The sequence below is a fragment of the Scylla paramamosain genome, unplaced genomic scaffold (assembly GCF_035594125.1).
Source record: "Scylla paramamosain isolate STU-SP2022 unplaced genomic scaffold, ASM3559412v1 Contig70, whole genome shotgun sequence".
In the NCBI taxonomy this organism is placed as follows: domain Eukaryota; kingdom Metazoa; phylum Arthropoda; class Malacostraca; order Decapoda; family Portunidae; genus Scylla; species Scylla paramamosain.
In genome coordinates this window covers 370949-393086 of record NW_026973735.1, presented here as the reverse complement: position 1 = coordinate 393086, position 22138 = coordinate 370949, and the positions used below count along the sequence as shown (strand labels likewise).

Below are 22138 nucleotides of genomic sequence, written 5' to 3'. Positions count from 1 at the left end.
CACTAGTAAAGTTCATGATATAGAAAGGGGAATTAAAGAAAGGCTAGTAGAAAAGGGGACAAGTATGGGTAGCAGAGAGGGAGGAGGGAGTGGAAGGGATTTGGAAAAGTTTAAGGGAGAGGAAAGGAAGGATATGATAAGAAGAGATAGAGAAGAATAATCAAAGAATAAGGAAATACATAATAAAAAATTAAAATAAAAATTAAATAAAAATAAATTGGAAGGCTTACCAGGTATGTCATAAGAAGGGTGGAAGGTAGATTGCAAAATGTTTGCAGAATTTGGTGATCAAAAGGATTAAGTTGATAAAACTATAAATGTTCAAGATATTGGCAAAGTAAAGATGATAGAATAAAGCTTCATACCCAAGATATTGGCAAAGTAATAGATAAATAGGCAAAGTAGTAGATGATAAAAGAAAGTTTCATATGATGAAATCTAGAAAAATTTAGATGAATAATAATAAGTTGGAGACATGCATAGGATATGACATATAAAATATATACACAGGAAAGGATAATGAATACATTATATATATAAATTAAATAGACATAAAGATATCTAGAATGTTTGGTAGGAAATATTGCATCATGTTGAGTTGAGAGCACATTTAAGACTGGGTCAGAACAGGATATTTATCTAGGAAAATGTTCAAAGACTGTTCAGTGGTTATCATGTGTTTTTGACTAGATGTTTTTAATTTAACAAAGATCTTTCCATCCCTTGTGTAGCACTGTTGGAAAAGCTCCTTGTTTTTTTTCCTGATACCCCAAACTGTATTGAAGATATTGCGTCGTTTTGGAGTGAGACTTTCATTAATATAGAGGCTAGGTTTAACTTTTACACAGGCATCCATTATTTCTGCCTTCTTTGATCTATTTAGCAGCTTTACAATTATTGGTCTCTCTTTGTTTTGACTTTTTGAACCTAACCTGTGAGCAACATTGATGTCAGCATGACTTAAATTGATGTGCAGATTATCTTTAACTGAATTCACAACAAGGTCAGTTGAGTTTTCATGGTTTTGTTCTCTGGGCAATGCAGGACCACTAATTATTATAGTATCTCTTCTTTCATATTGTTCTACATCATCTAGTTGATTTTCAAGTTTACTGACTGTATCCTCAAGTGAGGTCACTTTGTCCTGCAACTTTTCAATTTTTTCATCTTTTTCCTTGGAAAGAATAGACAGAGCTTTCACTATTGTGTTCACTATCACTTTACCTTCTTCGGACAGACGAGCAATGTCACTGGAGATGAAGTCAAGGATGTTTGTTGTGGGTGCTTGTCCCATGGCTTGAGTTGGTGTCTTGACCATCTCGGCTATGGCTGTCCCCTGCTTCTGTCCAACTGGAGTAGATACCACAGCTGCTACGTCAGACCCTGCCGCACTCCTTGTTTGCACCATTTAGCTTGCGAGAATCCAAGTAGTAGACTACGTGCAGGTATAATGGAGTAAACAGGTACAGGGGCGAATCTGCGACGAGCCGGGGTTTGTTTACGTTTGGCAAATATTGTTGGAACAGTCCAGCGGCGGAGGCAGGGGACTTGTTTTGCTGGCTTATTCTTCCTTCACATCCTTCTATGTACTGGTTCTTGTATGGATCTTATGGCGGAGACATACCCGGAGCAGCCCGTAATGGTTCTTGGATAATAAGCGGGTGTAGCAAGCAGAAAAAATGTGGAAAGTGAGGAGCTCCAAGGCACACGTGTTTCCACGTGCATATGTTGATTCTCTTCACATCTCATGTCTAGCTAAAACAGCTTCTATGAAGTTAGGTGTTCTGAGACGTCTCCGCCAGTTTTTCTCAACCCCCCCCCCCCCAGCTGCTAACTGTACAAGGGCCTTATCCATCCATGTATGGAGTATGCTTCACATGTCTGGGGGTTTCCACTCGTACTGCTCTTTTAGACAGGGTGGAATCAAAAGCTTTTCGTCTCATCAACTCCTTTCCTCTAACTGACCGTCTTCAGCCTCTCTCTCACCGCCGCAATGTTGCATCTCTAGCTGTCTTCTACCGCTATTTTCATGCTAACTGTTCTTCTGATCTTGCTAACTGCATGCCTCCTCTCCTCCCATGGCCTCGCTGTACAAGACATTCATCTTTCTCTCACACCACTATTCTGTCCACCTCTTTAACGCAAGAGTTAACCAATATTCTCAATCATTCATCCCTTTCTCTGGTAAACTCTGGAACTCCCTGCTTGCTTCTTTATTTTCACCTTCCTATGACTTGAATTCCTTCAAGAGGGAGGTTTCAAGACACTTATCCTTCAATTTTTAACTACCGGTTTGGAGCCTTTTATGGGACTGACATTTCAGTGGGCATTTTTTTTTATTGGATTTTTGTTGCCCTTGGTCAGTGTCCCTCTTACATAAAAAAAAAAAAAAAATGTGAGAACTGTGCCGAGATTTGATATGAAATGTGTCGAAATTCCATACTGTCACATTCAAGAAACGAAAATTGAAAGAAAGGAAAGCACCGGGTAGAGAAAATCTGATAAGTACGGCAGTATAACGTTTGAAGCTGAGAAATGTGTTTGATAAATATGTCCCTATTATAATTTAAAAGCAAAAAATTTGAAGAATGATGTAGAGTAGAAGAAAACACCAGATAGAAGAAATTTACATGGCATCACAGAAATTTCAATGACACCACAATATATACACAAGTTTAAAAGATGAATCTGATTAAAAAATTGCTATCTCTGCACTCATGAAAAACACAAATAAAAATTTAAAATTTGAAAAGAAGTCACTTTAAACTTTGGTCCACACCTTTTATTAGTTTTATGCATAGACAGTTTATGGTCGCAGAAATACAACAATTTTAAGTGTAGTCCATCTTTTTGAAACCCACTATATAAAGAAAAGGTCAGATAAGGGAAAGAATTTTGAAGCCAAATACATGAGCAAATATAGTACAAGAAAATATTTATCAGATGAATAACAAATTAGGAAGATAACTATTTGAAATAAGCCAACTTTGAGGTGAACTGGGTAAAAAAAAAATAATAAACATAAATAAAAATCTAGTTTAATAGAACAAAGCAGCAATAGAAAAGTCTAATGCAAATTTAGAATGTAAATGTGTGTGTGTGTGTGTGTGTGTGTGTGTGTGTGTGTGAGACAGAGAGAAGGGGTTATGTCTTTTTTGAGTGCATGACCATTCTTTTGGCTGCCTGACTAGGTTTTTGAGTGCACCACCAGTTTTTTTTTTAAGTGTCACCAGTTTTTTGAGTGCATCGAGTTTTTTTTTGAGTGCACCACCAGGTTTTTGAGTGTCACCAGATTTTTTGAGTGTCACCAGTTTTTGAGTGCATCAGTTTTTTTTTTGAGTGCATCACCATTTTTTTGTCACCAGTTTTTTGAGTGCATCACCAATTTTTTTGAGTGCATCACCAGTTTTTTTTGTCACCAGTTTTTTTGTCATCAGTTTTTTGAGTGCATCACCAATTTTTTTGAGTGCATCACCTGATTTTTTGAGTGTCACCAGTTTTTTGAGTGCATCACCAGTTTTTTTGAGTGCATCACCAGTTTTTTTGAGTGGATCACCAGTTTTTTTGAGTGGATCACCAGTTTTTTGAGTGTCACCAGATTTTTTAGTGTATCACCAGTTTTTTTGAGTGTCACCAGATTTTTGAGTGCATCACCATTTTTTTGTGTCACCAGATTTTTGAATGCATCACCAGTTTTTTTTTGTCACCATATTTTTGAGTGCATCACCAGCTTTTTTGAGTGTCATCAGATTTTTGAGTGCATCACCAGTTTTTTGAGTGTCATTAGTATTTTGTGTGTGTGTGAGCGCGTGGGCATGAGAGCGCGTGGACATAAAAGCACGTGGGTGTGCGAGTGCGTGGGTGTGCGAATGTGGGCGTATGTGTGAGCGTGCGTGGGTGTGGATGTGCGTGGGTGTGCATATACCGTTACTAAAGGTAGGTAGGTGTGTGTGTGTGTGTGTGTGTGTGTGTGTGTGTGTGTGTGTGTGTGTGTGTATGATAATGAATAAGGGAAATAATGACCAATCGTAGTTAACAAGCCAACTGCCACTCAGCACAGCGAATAAGCAGAGGGACCACAAAATAGCAGCCACGGACACACCAATCCAACATGATTTTACGTGCTTATATAATATAATCTCAAATTCACTTCCTTAATTATCACCTCAGTAAGCTTAATCAGACGTCAATCACCTGGACAAACAAGCAACCAACTTACCATCTGGTCAGCATACTTCTCTCACCTGACAAATTAAATAACGTCACCTGCAGTCTAATCACCCTTGCAGCTTATTCCCTCGCAAATTGCTAAACTTCTATAACTTCCCATCTCTCACCTGATAAGCTTAACTACGTCACTTTGCCAGTGTTGTAATCACCATCTGTTTAACCTAATCACACCTACCCAACCTCACCTGGTCAACCTACATCAGGTCAGCCTAATCACATTACCTAACGTGGCGTATCTAATCACCAAACATGGACAAACCTACCCATCCTTATTCTCACCTATTCATCCTTATCATTCATAATCTCATAGGTTACGCCTTAATTCCACCCACTGAATAATAATCTAACAATCTTCCTATTACCAAACTCTTACCTTCACTCCTTCACCGCCTCCTTCAGGCTTCCGCCACAAGACCACCGCACCTCGACCTCTCTCTCTCTCGCTGCGAGTCGTGGAAGGGGCCGAGCGGGGACGCCAGGCTGGGGGAAAACGAGACAATGATCCCTATTCTGAAACACTTCTGCGCCGCACCTCCACTAAACTGATAAGACTCTAAATGAAGTTGCACAGGTTTTCAAAAGATGTTTTTTATGGTTTTAGTGACAGATTAACACGATTTCTATATTATTAACAGGGGAAATGCATTTAAAACCCGGCTATTCAGAACCTATCATCATTTGAAAAGAAAAAAAAATGTGGTGAGACAAATGAAGCGTTTCAGTACACGTAGGTGTTGTTTTGCTTGTTGTCCACTGTATAAAAGGTGTAACGCGTGTTTCTGCAAATACTGAAAGAGGTGAAGGAACGTGCAATTGTAAGTAGGAAATGTTCTATACACATATGCATTTTAAGGCTTTGTTTACCCCTCAGAGGAGTTGAAAATGTATGGGACTCGCGGGTGTGCTGGTATGCGTGTAGCTGACGTGAAGAACAGACGGCTGCATTGTCGCAGCCTCGGAGGTGCCACTTATTTAATCTTATTTTTTGCAGGCTGTGGAATATTACAGTATCTTATAACAAGACAAATGGTATTAAAAAGCATGTGATATACCAATAAGCATTACACGACAACATTATTGCGGTGATTATAAGTACTCCTTTAAAATGCTAAGTGGCATCATCACTCAGCTGTTTTCAAGGTCGCTCGGACTCGGTGCCCTCCCCAGCTCCTCCCTGGTTTCGATGATGCCACGTAGTATTTTACAGGGGGGAGAGAGAGAGAGAGAGAGAGAGAGAGAGAGAGAGAGAGAGTAGCGCGCCGGTAGAGAAGCTAAGCATTAAGAAGCTGTTTCATTATAATTTCCTACGAGGCTGTTTCTTACGACGCTCCTTCACCGGCGCGCGCGCGCGTGTGTGTGTGTGTGTGTGTGTGTGTGTGCTTATTTGTATAGCAGTATGTCGTTCTGTGTAAGCTCGTTTTAAGCGGGCATACGTTTGGTTTAATTAAATGCCAATAAACACCAATATCACTGTAATAAAAAGAGACGAACGCAGATATTAAACACTACTGAGAGAGAGAGAGAGAGAGAGAGAGAGAGAGAGAGAGAGAGAGAGAGAGAGAGAGAGAGAGAGAGATTGTATATTGAATCAAAACTCCAACCGCCAGAGTCTGAAGATAAATCAACATAATAATTTTTGGGCAAGTCAGCAGACAAACCTCGCAGCCTTCATCACACTACCATTGGGTGACACTGCGCTTCGTTAGTGCCACACAAAGCTGTTCTGGGAAGGAGTGACACGTTTGCAAGGCGTGGCACTGCTCACTACAACGTCGCCACACATTTAGGGAAGTACTCTAGTGATACGAAATAAAAAAAAAGTCTGAATAACTGTGAAGGGTAGACAATGTATGCTTCCTTTTTTTCTTTTGATACTGTTCATTTTGTCTGCCTGGGTGAGTAATGTAATAATTTCACCATGCTGTCATTGAACCCCTGGGCAATAATAAGACTGGAATAATAAGAGTGCTACTGTGAAGGAAAAATACAATGATTCTTTTTTTTTTCTATCAGTTTTGTTCAACATCGGTTTTTTTTTTTTTTTTGGGGTGGGTGGGTGAGCAATGTAATGATTTCACTAAACTACGGTGAAGTACTCTAGTGATCTGGAATGATAAGGCTGTCTGGATGGCACTGTGAAGGGAGGAGAACAATGTATATTTTTCCTTTAAATTTTGTTCCATTTCGTCTGTTTTTTATTTATTTATTTATTTTCTTTTATGTAGGAGCGAAGTAATAATGCTTACGTGTTGTGCCGCACGGTGCACTGCCCAGGAATGTAGTACGTGTAATGTAGCAACAGCTGACCCTTCTATGCCTCAGCCACGGTTACAAAAATGAAAGGATACTCTGGGCACAAACACCACCTGCCGCCAGTGTTACCTGATGACACTTGAAGGTGGTGAGTTGATGAATGTATCTCCACTTGGCGGGAACTGTCCGTTGTGTGTCGTGTAGAGAGAGAGAGAGAGAGAGAGAGAGAGAGAGAGAGAGAGAGAGAGAGAGAGAGAGAGAGAGAGAGAGAGAGAGAGAGAGAGAAAGCTTTTCGTCTCATCAACCCCTCTCCTCTAACTGACTGTCTTTAGCCTGTCTTTAGCCTCTCTCTCACCGCCGCAATGTTGCATCTCTAGCTGTTTTCTACCGCTATTTTTATGCTAACTGCTCTTCTGATCTTGCTAACTGCATGCCTCCCCTCCTTCCGCGGCCTCGCTGCACAAGACTTTCTTCTTTCTCTCACCCCTATTCTGTCCACATCTCTAACGCAAGAGTTAACCAGTATTCTCAATCATTCATCCCTTTCTCTGGTAAACTCTGGAACTCCCTACCTGGTTCTGTATTTCCACCTTCCTATGACTTGAATTCCTTCAAAAGGGAGGTTTCAAGACACTTATTCATCAATTTTTGACCACTGTTTTGACCCTTTTATGGGACTGGGATTTCAGTGGGCATATTTTTTTTATTGGATTTTTGTTGCCCTTGGCCAGTGTCCTTCCTACATAAAAAACTCTCTCTCTCTCTCTCTCTCTCTCTCTCTCTCTCTCTCTCTCTCTCTCTCTCTCTCTCTCACACACACTAGAAAATGAATGAAGGTTTAGGAGTGAGGCGTAAGATTAAAGGAGCGACTAAAATCAAGGAACGAAGGTCCTTTGACAGCCTTAGAAAATTGCATCATACAGCAAAGTTACAACACAGACCAGAGAAGTTTCCGTGTCACACTCAATAGAACCTGTGTCTATGAAGGAGTGACTCACCCCAGTGCTGGAAGAAAATTATGCCTCTTCATCCGGTACCACCAGAACACTAAAAAAAAAAACTTTATAAATTACCTGTTCTGTCTGATTATGACCAACTCACTGTTCCACATATTTCACAAACTGCTGTGTGGAATTGTTTTGCGAACAGTGAGCAAAGGTGTTAGCAGCCTTGTCCCTATGATTTCTGAGTGTTTGCGTCTTAAACCTCACTGCTGACTATACCCCCTCCGCCCCGAAAGTGATGTAAAATTGAGAAAACTCTAACCTGATGGAATTACGGTAGCATTGCAAAGGACAGGAGTCACTGAGGAAGATGCAAGGGATAGAAACAACTGGAGGAGATTGGTACATGGCGATAACCCATGACACCAGGGAAACTGCCAAAGACGACACAGTGAGTGGGGCGTCGGGCCTGGTGGCAAAGGCGAGAGGCGAGTAGTGGGCGGAGCAAAAACCCTCACCACCTGCTCCCCACTGATTGGATGGCAGCTTCAAATACATAACAAGGTAATTCTATTTTCCCTGCAGGCGCCCTGAACTCCTGCCAAAGCCTTATTTGCACTAGGATTTAGAGATCTCTAAGCTGGAAACAGGAGGCCACATTCTCTAGAATTTCCGAGAGGACACAGCCGCTTCAGCGATCAGTCCACCAGCATCTGTGCATTCCGCGGCTGTGTGCTGTGTGGTTGTACTGCTGTGTGGCTGTGTGGCTGTGTGACTATGTGCTGCGTGTGTGTGTGTGTGTGTGTGTGTGTGTGTGTGTGTGTGTGTGTGTGTGTGTGTGTGTGTGTGTGTGGGTGGTCGAGTGGCTGTGTGCTGTGTGGCTGTGTGGGTGTGTGCTGTGTGTTGTGTGTTGTGTGGCTGTGTGCTGTGTGGATTTGTGTTGTGTGGCTGTGCTGTGTAGCTGTGCGTGTGTGTGTGTGTGTGTGTGTGTGTGTGTGTGTGTGTGTGTGTGTGTGTGTGATTGAGTGTGTGTGTGTGAGTGTGTGATTGAATGGCTGTGTGCTGTGTGGCTCTGCCTTTGTGGCTGTGCTGTTTGGCTGTGTTGAACGGCGGCTCCTGTTGCTGCTGCTGCCGCTGCTATTACTACTCGTGTTGCAAAGTTTAAAATAAAAACTATCACTGAGAATCCAGAAACACGAGCGTGAGGCCAGTACAACAGTTATCCGTGTGTGTGTGTGTGTGTGTTTCCAGAGCTGTGCATTCAGGTCACTTTATCTGTGACAATTAGAAAAAAACAAAAAATTACTATCTCGGCGGGAAGCACTCAGAGATTATAAATTGCGATACACAAACTCAAATCTTTCAGATGTTCATATTATATATATATATATATATATATATATATATATATATATATATATATATATATATATATATATATATATATATATATATATATATATATATATATATATATGGAGAGAGAGAGAGAGAGAGAGAGAGAGAGAGAGAGAGAGAGAGAGAGAGAGAGAGAGAGAGAGAGAGAGAGAGAGAGAGAGAGAGAGAGAGAGAGAAATGAATCAGAAATGAGACATGCATGAACCAGCAATGAAACATGAGTGAGGAAGGAGTTTAAGCAGAGGTGACCCAGGATTGAGACAGTACAGGGCAGAGTGACGCAGAAATGATGGGGGTGTTGGAAAGGTGAGGCAGGGTAAGGTAGGGTTAGTCTGAAATGGAGACGAGGCAGGAGATAAGCAGGAAAGGACAGATGGAAGCAGGAGAGTGGCAGCACCAGACAGTAGTAGTACCTCTTCTTCTTCTTCCTTTACTAATACTCCTGGCAAACCGCCTTTCGCTGCACACCAGACACTGGGTATATGGTGGTCTTCATATTATTAAGTGGACGCCGTATGGAAGTAATCAGTAACCTCTCCCTCTTCCTTCTCTTCCCCGGATACATCTTCACCAGAGACATGGAGACCAACACTCATGTAATAGGACAGGGATGGGGCAACGTGAATAGGAATGGACGGAACGTGGGGCAACAGTCCCTCGCCACCCTCACGCGGTGTGCTGTCCTGCCCTCTCCCTGGAATGTCAACAGTAATTAAGGACCACAAAATATTACAAGCAATTCAACATAATTTTCTCCCTGCTGTTGGATTCGACGTCGTCTACGTGGTCGATCATAATTAACTCTTTGACTGGTAATGACAGGCACTTGTTACTTCATTTCAGTAAGCCTTCATGATTTAACTCTGGAAAGTGTCAAACTACAAGCGGTAGAAAGTCTGAAATGCTGTGTCACTCCTTTAGATGTCATTGGTGTGTCTCCAGATCACATATTCATCTAGAGTGGTAGATGAATGGAATGGACTCGATAATCAGATTGTTAGTGCTGAATCATTAGGGAGCTTTAAAAGATCAGACAAATTTATGGATGGAGATGATAAATGGAAATAGGCAGATGTGTTTCATACAGGGACCGCCATGTGTAGGCCTGATTGCTTCTCGCAACTTCCCTGATTTTCTTTTGCTCTTATGTTCTCATACACAACAGATGTGGACATACCATTTCAATATAACCTACAATGACCTAACCTATCATTTACTTGAACTTGAAGAGATGGCAAAGATGTTAAATGGTTTAAACTGAATATGCTAAAATATGAGAAAATAAGCCACTTGTGAATGGAGCAGCGCAAAGCAGTGAAGGAGATTTTCTCGTAAACCAGTAAGGAGATGCCTGGAGGTGTTGTACATGTCTTTGAGTAGAGAGACTGGTGCAGAGTGACAAAGTTTAGCCACCTAAGTTATATTCCGGGTGGATTGTGTTAAGATGAGTTAGGTTAGATTACATTGTTTTAGCTTAGTTATCTTAACCTAGATTAGATAACTTAGGTTAGTTTGGTATGACAGTTTAATTTAGCTTATTTTAAATCGTATTACCCAAGCTAGATTTGGATTATATAGATTCAAATAGGGCAACTCAGAAACTAAGGTGGCTGGTCTTCCATGTCATTCCGAGTGTTTATTAAGAAATTAAAAATAATAATAAGAAAAGAAGACAAATAGACTTTAGCACCTATTGATAAGCAAGAGGCGTGGAAAGCTGTTCACCTCCCCGACACCTGACGCGACCCCACTTCCATAATGCACTGCAGGTTGTCCTAAAGAGGATGAAGTAACACTTGTGAACACGCTGTTGTAAGGAAGGTCAAGTAACAAGACGATAAAGACGATTGTGCATTTTTCTGGTTCCTCATCATTATCCCCTCAAAATTTACATACTAATCCCAAAACACATCACCGCCAGAATAGAAACTACTGCCATAAAATATCAAGGTGTCGACAGAATGCATAACAGAAAAGAACGAGCGCTGCATTGCTCATCACTTTCAACGAAATATGTGTAAGAGCAAATCTCCTGCGTATACACGAGTTTATCCCAGATATTGCATCAGATGAACGGCTCCTATGCAGCCCACGTATCCTCGGCGCCGCGTGGCCTACCAGCCTGCACTGTCCGTCAGCCAGTCACTGCAGCAGGAGGAGAAAGACTGGCAGCAAGAAAGACAGGGAGGCAGACAGGCAGAGCATTATCCTGTCCTAATTGGAAGGATCGGCGTGGCGGAAGTAACCTTTTCCTTCACTATCCTACATGTGTTAGTTCAATATAGTGCAATTCAACACAAACAGCGCAACAAAGGCTAGAGAATCTGTACTGTTTGTTCTGCCGCGGTGTTTTCTTGTGCGTGCATTGCGTCTGTACTCCGCGAACTGGCGATGAGATACAAATGGCGCAAGAAGGAGGATTACCACAAGGCTGCGCGATGGAAGGTAATGTGACTGGTATTAACGTCACCTCTGCACTTTGCTCTTAGCACTCCCGCGTACAATGGCCGCGCTTACCCTCACAATATTACGGTGAATTAGCGCATGTGTGTGTGTGTGTGTGTGTGTGTGTGTGTGTGTGTGTGTGTGTGTGTGTGTATGTGTGTGTGTCGCCGCGGTACAGGAGTGGTTTCAACGGGGAAAATAATATAATGAAGAAGAAGAAGAAGAAGAACTACAATGACGACGACAACAACAACAACAACAATAACAACAACAATGACAAGAACAAGAAGGAAATGATGACGATGATGATAATGCTAACAGCTATACAAAACAGAGCACATGAACATAAATCATCGTATTAATTCATAAATTCTTTTGCAACCGATGTGCACATGAACAGAAAGGAAGAACAAGCAGCAGTAGATCTATTGGCCCTCAGGCGCCTGTTTGTAATAATCTGCTCTCTCCAAAGTAAGAAACGTAGCGTAGTTAAGGCGAAGGCTGTGAGGTTATTGATCGTCTCCATGAAGCATAACAACACACAGTATGCACACTCTTACGTACCATATCGGATATTCATACGTACTACATCTTATAAGACGCAGCACGTGTCCTAATCCCCTATGGTCGTACTGAACGCGCGGGTTTATCAACGTGAATTACAACCACGATACATGCAAGTTGTGTGCACAGTGGACACTTCAGCACGCGACATTCCTGCCTCCATTCTCACGCGCGTCCCTCTCCTTTCATTAATTTGACGTCAGCCTGAGGTAAGACTGAATATACTCGCACACTCAAGGTTCCCAGCACTAAATTAAAAGATTACGCACCGGGCAAGGTTGTGAGTCGACTGAACAAGGCGACAAAAGTGTACAGTTGTTAAAGTGAGTGCGGGAGCTGTTGGTTAAAGAGATTTATGGGTAGTAATGCGAGGTGGATATAGACAAACATGTTTTATACAGAGACAGTCACTGATAAGTCTACAGGCAGGCTTCGTGCAGTTTCATATATGGTCTTATGCACTAGAGTGAGTACTGGTGGTTGGTGAGGTCTGGTTGTGTGTGGAGGCATTTGGGCAGACTGAAGCCATCAAGTATTTGGTGGCACTGATTGGGAAGGGACGGAAGTGTTCGAGGGAAGGTGAAAGGGTAGCAGAGAGGAGAAAAACAAAAGGGAAAGGCAGTTACTGTTTTACGGCATCATGCAAAGCTGAAAACATTGTGTGCGGGAAGACATTTGAAGAGAAATATAGTTTTACAGTAACATTTGTATATTTGCTGTGTTTGAAAAATTCCAGTTTGATGGTAAAAGGAACAGCGTGTTCAGTTCACACCCATCACTCGGTTCCAAGAGATCACGGGTTCGAATCCCAGGCAGAGAGGAGATAGATTATGTTTACCTGCTGTCACGCCGCAGTCTGTGTTCACCTGGGAAGAAACTCGTCATGCAAACCACTGAAGCCGCAAATATATGCTATAATCTCTCTTTCTGTTACCTCTAATATATATATACTGTTCTATACACTTTTTTTTTTTATCTCATTTAACTTGACTATTTTCCTTGATATCGTTTCTTGTAATCCCTTTACTGTTACATTTAATTTACCTATTATTATTATTATTATTATTATTATTATTATTATTACTATATTTTTTGACGTCCGGGTCTCCTGCTCTATCAGGGGCAAGACGGTGCCTGCTGAAGAAGGACTTTGGTTTTTCCCACAGACATATTATAATAACAACAATAACAACAGCTTCCACAACAGCGTGCTAAAAGTAGTGAAGATACCCTGACTTAGATATAGTGTTCCTTGCATATGCGCCTCTCGTGTGTTGTTAAGGGATGGCAATGTAATCGATAAGTTTTCACCATATTTTTTCTGAATACAAAGAAAAATACCAGTGTGTTGAAATTATGTTCATGGAATGTATGTGGAGTAAGGGAAAAATTGAATGATCCGGAAATTCTTAAGTTCTTAATGCAATATGATCTGGTTTGGCTGTTAGAGGTTAAAAGTGCGTATGAAAAAAGCGTACCTGGTTTCTATATGTATAACAATAAGTCAAGAGTAGGCTGTAACAGAGGTGGTGTTATGTTGCTCATCAAATGTGCGTTGATGCAGTATGTGACCAATGTAAACATGGAGGAAGATGACATGATATGGGTGAATTTATCGGTGTGTAAAGATGTGAAATTCGGTGGTGTTTATATACCTCCAGAAGACTCACTATATTGCGAAGCTTCACCGTTTCGAGCGTTAAGTGAGATGTGTTTGAACACTCGTGACGTAGTTGTTTTAGGTGATTTTAATGCACGAGTTGGATCACACGTGTTGTCGTGTGGTGATGGAAGTGTCTATAGATATGATGGTGTGAAGGATCCGGTAGTGAATAGTCACGGGCGTATGTTGCGGAACATGTGTAGAAGTAACAATATGGTTGTGATGAATCACCTGAACAGAAAAGGAACTACCTTAGGAGGTGACTTATCTTTTAGAAGAGGATCAAGATGGACATCGGAGATTGACTTGTGCGATGTTACTTCCGATTGCGTACGATTTGTCAGTTCGGTCGAGGTAAACAAGTCAGTTAAAGGTTCCGACCACGCCCCAATTTGCGTAGATCTCGCTACTAAAGAAATGACTCAAGTTTCCCCGACAGAGCTGTTAGAACGAGCTAACGGTCTGGGTGAGTCATACCGAAGAATACGTGCAAACGAGTCGATGTGGAAAAGTCCAAGATATGACACCGTAAACTTACATGATTTCAGTACCGAATTGCTAAGTCTCGATCCACCGAATCCGGACGCTGTTAGTATTGAAAATATTTCTGAAGCCTTCAGATCGAGCAGTGAAATTATTCATGAAGCTGCTCGTAGGAACAGATGTGGACGTCTCGACCAGCAGGAAGAAACGTGGGACAGAACGTTGCCGCGCTGGAGAAGGATATTAGAAACAAATGATGCTAAGTTCATATGGAAGGCCATTAACTGGTCAGGGAATATTGATACGCACGAACACAGACAACCTGAAGACGATCAACTAAAGACCCATTTCGAGAGCTTGTTAAATAATGAGTGTCACACTAATAGTATTCGCACTGTATGTATAGATGACTCGACTCCAACGATACCCGTATTAGACGAACCTTTCACTGTACAAGAATTAGATAAAGTACTCAAGGATGTGAATGTTAGAAAAAGTTATGTTGGTATTTGTCCAGGAATTATGAGAGCTTTACCTGTTGACTGGATCATGTTCTTTTTACATATGTTTAACGTTGTTTTTCTTAATGTGTGTTATCCAGTTTCATGGGGTTGTAGCAAACTTTTTGTACTCTTCAAAGGAGGTAAAGACAGACTTGAATGTGGAAACTACAGAGGCATATCCATTATGAATACATTGGCAAAATTGTATGATTACTTAATTTTGAACAGATTAAAACTATGGACAAGTATTGATAAATGTCAAGCAGGTGCTCAAAGCGGTCGAGGATGTGTCGAACAAATAATGACGTTAAGATTATTATGTGACCTGGCTAATTATAAGAAAAAGAAGCTGTATATGTTATTCATAGATTACAGCAAAGCATATGATAGAGTGCCTCGAGGTAAATTGCTTGAATTGCTTAAATCACGTGGTTGTGGTAAGGTTATGTTGCGTGCTATACAAGCTATGTATTTCTGTACTCAAAGTGTGTTACGTTCTGCAACTATTGATGCCACTGTTGGAGTCCGCCAAGGATCTCCATCGAGTTGTCTCTTATTCACCATATACATGGATGAGGTGGTTAGGATGATAAACAGGTGTGTAGATACAGATGGATTCTTGGGGAAACTACATACGCTCCTTCTTATGGATGACATGGTAATACTAGCTACTTCTTAAGAAATGTGTGTGAGAAAGTTAACCGCAGTGTTGGATTATTGCCAAGAATATGGAATGGTACTTAATGAAAAGAAAACAAAACTTATGGTAGTGCGAGGTACAGATGAAGACAGATTGCCGTTAACTGTTCGTAACATCAAGATAGACTGTGTTCATAAGTATCTTTACCTTGGGGCATGGATTTGTGATGATGCAAAGATGAACACAGTATTGGACCTTCACGAAACCGTGAATGAGATGCAACTCAATAAATTTGCAATTTTTTGTGCAGCAAATAACATTATGCCATATACATACAAGCGCAAAGTATTTGATGCTGCTGTCACTTCTGCCCTTCTTTATAGCTCAGAAACATGGTTGACAAATAATCCTAGAAAGATAATTGTTCAATACAATAGAGCACTAAAGAACTTGCTAGGGGTAAGGAAATTTACAAGCCCCGACATGTGTCTTATTGAATCAGGTATTCCACCTGTACTTGATGTCATAGCAAAAAGGAGAAGGAAATTTCTAGAATCAAAGTTAAGGGAACCGAACGTTGAAGAACCATTCTATGTTGCATTTGAGTTGTGCAGAGTAGCTAATACTCCAGGGTATCAATTTGTGATGAAGGCACTACAGTATAGAGATAACGTAAATCCACTGGATATAGTCAAAATAAAAATTAGAGAAAAACCCGAGACGGCATCTAAGTATGTGGCGTACAGATCAGTAATTAATCCTGAACTATCAGTACATCCAGTTTATGTCAGCAATGAGTTTGTCCCGGACTACAAAAGGCAGGCCCTTACGAGGCTTCGATTAATGTCACATGATTTAAAAATTGAGACAGGTAGAAGGAATGGAATACCAGCAGAGTTGCGACTGTGTATGTGTGATAGTAATGCAGTACAAGATGAGTCTCATGTTTTGTTAAATTGTTCTTTGTCAAGGGACTGTAGGGCTAGATATAATATGTTGGATTTTAGTAGTTTTACCAGTTTAATGAAGTATAAGGGTAAATTAGGTACTTTATGTGATTATGTTTGCGATGTGTTAAAGCTTTACGGCTAAAATGTTCTTGTTTTTTTTAAAAGAAAGGGAGTTTGAATTTTTTATTAGGCACTTTATGTGATTATGTTTGCGATGTGTTAAAGCTTTACGGCTAAAATGTTCTTGTTTTTTAAAAGAAAGGGAGTTTGAATTTTTTTAGGAGTTAAGTTTGGAGAAAGTTTGTTTTTTGCAATGTGAATTGGTTAATTTTATCTGGACAGGATTTTTATTTGCTCTTTATATATGATATAATGATTTTAGTGAAATGATTTTTACTTTAAGCTCCTTGTAATCGCAAAAATTCTGTCAATAAACTATAATAATATAATTATACGATTAAGCGAGTACTTACCGGTACGATGGTTGATCGTAATTTCACGAACAGTTAACTGCGTCACTGAGGTAGTAAATGAGATGCCAGTAGCGGACGCAGCAAGCCAGTCCTTTAGAGAGGTTTGAGGAAGCAGCCAACCATTGACAAGGAGGCACATCAGTAGGAAAGAACCTAACGAGGGGACAAAACACTGGGAGGGAAAAGGGAGGGCATTTACTACCTCAGTGACGCAGTTAACTGTTCGTGAAATTACGATCAACCATCGTACCGGTAAGTACTCGCTTAATCGTATAATTTCACTTCACGGTAGTTAACTGCGTCACGAGGTAGGCAATGAGAGCTTAAGAGTGATTCCTCAAACCTAACGTAGTCCTTAGTGGTGTCAAAAGAAAAATAGACAAAGAATAACCATTTATTTCCCAAGTAACGATATAAGGTAGTACAGAAGTGAAACTCAACACAAATAATAGAACAGGCTGCAATCCATGTGCAAATCAACAATCTATATGTATGTGTATACCTTAATAAATACCCAAGTAATCAAGAGAAGGAAACCTCCTCAGCCCAACACTGCACTAGCAAAATCTGTCCGCTTGGACAACGGCCTCCTGTAGAATTTAGCAAAAACAGACTCACACGACCACCCCACAGTGGCCATGATTGTGGAGACAGGTAGAGTCAGGGATGCCTTGCTGGAGGAGGCAGATCTGGTGGAGTGAGGTGAGAAAATTGTTAAATCAATACCTGCATCCCTCATGACATTCCTAGTCCAGCGTCTTATAGTGTCTCGTGACGCTAACCGCACGGGAGCCTTAGTAGTTAAAAAGAACCTGGTAATAGAGCCCCTAATCCCTGCAGTCCTTTCCAAGTAACAGCAAATAGTGGTGAATACACATAAACATTTGTCTGGAGAATAAGCCGGAAAAACAAGCTCAGAGAGATGAACACCAGGTCTGGAAGTTTTCAGAAGATCACCTATTCGAAAACAAACCTCAGAACGAGAAACTGTCATGTTCCTAGTGTCCAAAAGATGTAAAGTATGGCCACGTTGTCCGGATACCAGGAGCATGAGCATGACCAATTTCCCAGATAACTGAATCATGGACAGGCCCTCATTTTGCCCCAAAGATCTTATGTGCGTCAGGACTACATCTGGATCCCACGTAGAGCAGTTACGGGGTAAAGATGGCCTTAATAGAAAAACTGCCTTCATAAACCTGCAGACTAGAGGGTGCTGGCCCGCGGTTTTGGAATCTATATTAGCAATGGCAGAAATAGAAGAACGAACGACATTCAAAGAACTGTAGCTCCGTCCCGTCTCCTTCCTAAATTCTTGCAACAAGAAATCCAACAAACAACTTACAGGTGGTCGAAAAGGATTAATTTCCCTGCCGACACAAAAACACAACCATCTTTTGATATGCGGCCCATATTGTAATTTCGTGCTCTGTCTCCACGATTGAAGCAGAAATTCGGCAACTTCCTGCGAAAGGCCTCTGTATGCAAAGGATCGCCAGAGAGGATCATGGCTGACAATATCAACTTCGAGGTCTGAGGATGTACTCGCGACGGGTCCTGGGGTAGTGTTAAGGAAGCGCGAGGAAGAAGGCAGGGAGGTGCAATCAGTAACCGGAGGGCCATCGGGAACCAGACCTGGGTAGGCCAGAGCGGCAGAATAGTCAGGGATGTCGCCTTGTCCTCCAGGATCTTTCCCAACATCCGGCCAATGACACTGAAAGGAGGGAAAGCGTAACATCTCCAATTAGACCAGGGAAACGTGAACGCATTGGTAAATGAAGCATAAGGGTCAGGTTTCCAAGAAACGTATGAAGATAACTGGGCATTAATACGTGAAGCAAATAGGTCGATGTCCGGAAAAAAGAATACTTCACACAGCCTATTGAAAATACAGGGTAACAGCATCCATTCAGTGTCAATGTTCCGGACTCTGGACTCTGCATCCGCTTCAACATTGACAATTCCCCTGACATACTCGGCAGATAAAGTGATGTCCCTCATCGCAGCCCAATCAAAAATCTGTTCCGTCAGGGTATTAAGGCTCAATTTAGTACTGCCACAGCGATTAATACAGGCGATAGCGGTAGAATTATCAGACCGAAGACGGATGTGAGTCTGTTCGCAGCGTTTGCAGAGGGATCTTAGGCTCAAAAGGATGGCTTTAAGCTCCAGACAATTTATGTGATCTAATTCTGCATGTGCCCAATGACCTCCTGTCCTAGCATCGCCAACCTTCGCCCCCCAACCCGTTAGGCAAGCATCAGTGTGAATTTCCAAATCTGGGGGGCAGGATACCAGAGATTTAGTTTGAGAGTCGATATTATCAATCCACCACCGGATTATGTCCCGAGCATGACTATCAAGTGAAATAACAGAGTTGTAGTTACCTTTGCTCAGAGTAAGTTCCTTATTTCGAACAATCTCCAGGTATTTGTACCTGAGGGGGGCTAGATTCACCGCCGCTTCGGAGGCTACGGCAAGACCAATAAACGCAGCCAAGTCATGTAGAGTAGATCCACCTCTAAGCAAACTCAAACCATGGGCTTTAATGCTCTCTTTACGACGTGATGGTAAAGAGGCAGTCATCGTGACAGAATTTAGAATTATCCCCAAAAACTCCACTTCCTGAGTAGGAGACAAAACAGACTTTTTGACATTGACTGTTAAACCTACAGAGTCAAACATCTGCAAGGCATACATAGCATTGTCTTCCAACTCTTGAGCTGAAGAAGCCATGAGAATGCAGTCATCAATGTAACAGACAATCAATATCCCAAGTTTCCTGAGGTGAGAAAGGATAGGTTTAAGTAATTTAGTGAAAATGCGTGGTGCAGATGTAAGCCCCTGAGGAAGACAGGTAAACTGGAAAGATTGGTTATTCCACATAAAGCGCAGCCATTTCCTATCCTCAGGCTGAATACGAACAGAAAAATATGCATCCTTGAAGTCAATAGTCATGAAAAAACAATTTTCCTGAAGTAAACTAAGTACCTCCTTAATTGAACTCATTTTGAAATGAACATGTTTCACAAAGTCATTTAGTTTCTTTAAATTGAGAATAACCCTAGCCGTGCCATCCTTTTTTCTCGTAGGGAAAACATTTGAGTAAAAACCAAGGTCTGATATATGGGAACATCTCTCAACCACTTTCTGTTGTATGAAAGTTAGCATAGCATTATCCAGGGCTTCCCTGTCAGTAATGGATAGGGTGAGAGGTCTTGGGGAATTCAGACTGTACAGGAACAACATCAAACTCTAACAATTTACCCCGCACCACATCATGAATCCATTTGTCCCTGGAAAAAACCTGCCAACTGTGCCTAAAAAGGAAGGTCTTACCCGCCACAAAGTTATCTGGCGTGTTAATCAAGGTGCAGCAAGGTAAGGTACAGCGACTTACTGTGGGAGGCACTGTGGGAGGCGTTACTGGGGAAGTTTGTATGGCTGCGTCCTCCTCCCGTAGGACTGCCGCAGGCCTAAAAAAGGCCTTGAAGGAAGCTTTGACCGGGCTCGTGAGCTGTAAGGTCTCCTGTGGTCCTGTCTACCGAAGGATAAGCTCTTCCCTCTGGAGGTCTTGTAGGGGCGGAAGGACGGCCTTCCCAGCTTCTTGGTTCTATGCATTTCATCACATTTCTTCACAATGTCGAAAGGGAAGAGTTTGTCAGTACCGACTTCACACTCCCATTTACAGAGTTCTGCAAGAGCAGTGTCATTGACGTGAACACGTGCCACCTCCTTTCGTAACTGGTTGGTGTAATTGAAGGCGGAGATTAGTAGCCTAAGGCAATCATTTAAACCTTCCAGGTAAAAATTCACTGCCTTCCCTTTCCTTTCCCCCACGTCACTAACGCACTGAGTAATGGGAACAAGCGCTTTCAGTAACAGTCCATTAATATGGGTTAGTCGAGCATCCACAAGTTTACCTCCCGTATTCATTGCTTTGACAATGGGAGGGTTAGTCTCTGGAACTTTCATATTGGGCACATTGCTGGGTATTTTAATCCTATTAGTGGTTGATTTTACAATGTCGGCCACAGGACGACGCCTCAGGCTGGCATTGACTATTGATGCAAGTGAATCAGAAATTGGTTCACCTTTTGCTTCCTCGCCCAAAAAATTGTCAGACAATTCACTCAACGCTTGGAGGAAGTCTGCGTCATCACCAGAGGTAGCGGGTTGGCTACCGGAAAAAGAGGGGGAGATAGTGTCTAATCCATCTAGGGGGTCTGGATCATCTCTCTCAGACTCTTCACCGTCCTCATTATCAGAAGGGGACAATTCATGACAGCCACCATAATCTACCGGTGAAGGCGAAGCACTGCGTGTAATGCGGTTGTCTAGTTTTTCAACTAAACCACTCAACAGATTGGTGAGAATATCAAATTTCTTGTCTGAAGCAGAAGGATCCTCGTCCGAACAGGGTTGACTGACGAATGATTGTAGACTGCCAGGCGGTTGTTGATTGCCGGACGGTTGTTGACTGCCAGACGGTTGTTGACTGCCGGACGGTTGTTGTGGTTTGGAAGCACAAAGACGCTTGACGGACGACCCATCAAAACCAACAGCAGTCCTCTTATTGTCCTTCCTTAACCGGTCATCATCACGCCTGGGCCGTGAACTGTCCCGTGAGACAGATGAGGAGGAGGAAGCACGCCTTGGCGTGTCCTGGCTGGCCTGGGAAGCACGCCGTGGCGTGTCCTGGCTGGGCTGGGGTGCACGCCGTGGCGTGTCCTGGCTGGGCTTGGATGCACGCCGTGGCGTGTCCTGGCTGGGCTTGGGGGTTCCTGCCCGACTGAGGCCTCGGTCCGCCATGGCTGGACACGAACCAATGAAGATGAAGCCAAGTAAAACTGCAGCAAACACACCGCGGCTCCCGCCTAGAACAACCCAGGTGGCGGGTGGTGAACGGTAGGTCGTGAGCGGAGGAGAGGTGTGGACTGGACGAGCGCGCGCTGTCGACTGGCTTGCTGCGTCCGCTACTGGCATCTCATTGCCTACCTCGTGACGCAGTTAACTACCGTGAAGTGAAATAATCTTCCCTCACGGCTTTCCTGCCATTACGCACCCCACTCCCTCCCTGTACCATTAATCATCCCGTGTTGGTATTTAATAGATAACGCTTCGCCGAATTTGCTAACTGTATAGATATAACCCTGCTTAAGACACGCCATGTCGCCATGCTGACTCCCTCCCTCGTACTTGGCTCCCATCGCGTGATGCTCCGCGTCTTATGATCTACTTATCTATTTTTATAAAGTGTGATAATGTGTACACAGGTTTTCACGAGACACTGTTGTTTTCGAGTGATTCTTGGACCTGACCTAACCTAATCTAACCTACCCTAACCAAACTAAACTAAAGAAAACAAAAGAAAACCAAATCTAGCCTAATCTAACTTGACCGACTCGAACCCAAACCAACCTCACCTAGTCTCGCTCAACTTGATCTAACCTAACCAAACCTAATCCAAACGAAACCTAATCTAACTTAACCAAACCAACCAAATTCAATCAAACACAACGAAACCTAACCTGAGAGAACTTAATGTACCCCAACCCTACCTAAGCCAAGTCAAACTAAACCACACACACA

General features: G+C 42.2%; 1 protein-coding gene and 1 long non-coding RNA gene across 3 annotated transcripts in view; both read right to left on the bottom strand.

Annotated features, from left to right (window-relative positions):
• The window catches only part of LOC135098609 (uncharacterized), an 82491-nt gene that overhangs the window by 8052 nt on the left and 52301 nt on the right, over positions 1–22138 (bottom strand). For both annotated transcript variants that reach the window (XR_010267168.1, XR_010267169.1), the window contains one exon: positions 4604–4710. This is a non-coding gene — a long non-coding RNA (uncharacterized LOC135098609). The remainder of the gene's footprint in view (positions 1–4603; positions 4711–22138) is intronic.
• Positions 16928–21532, bottom strand: LOC135098606 (uncharacterized). Its single transcript, XM_064000960.1, has 2 exons — positions 19947–21532; positions 16928–18260 (listed from the first exon to the last, which is right to left on the bottom strand). Exon 1 carries the CDS (start codon positions 21530–21532, stop codon positions 19970–19972), a length of 1563 nt encoding a protein of 520 aa, XP_063857030.1. The 3' UTR covers positions 16928–18260; positions 19947–19969.

Bases quoted from the DNA above. Each gene is read 5' to 3' on its own strand.
- LOC135098606 (XM_064000960.1), bottom strand. From the start codon at position 21,532: ATGCCAGTAGCGGACGCAGCAAGCCAGTCGACAGCGCGCGCTCGTCCA.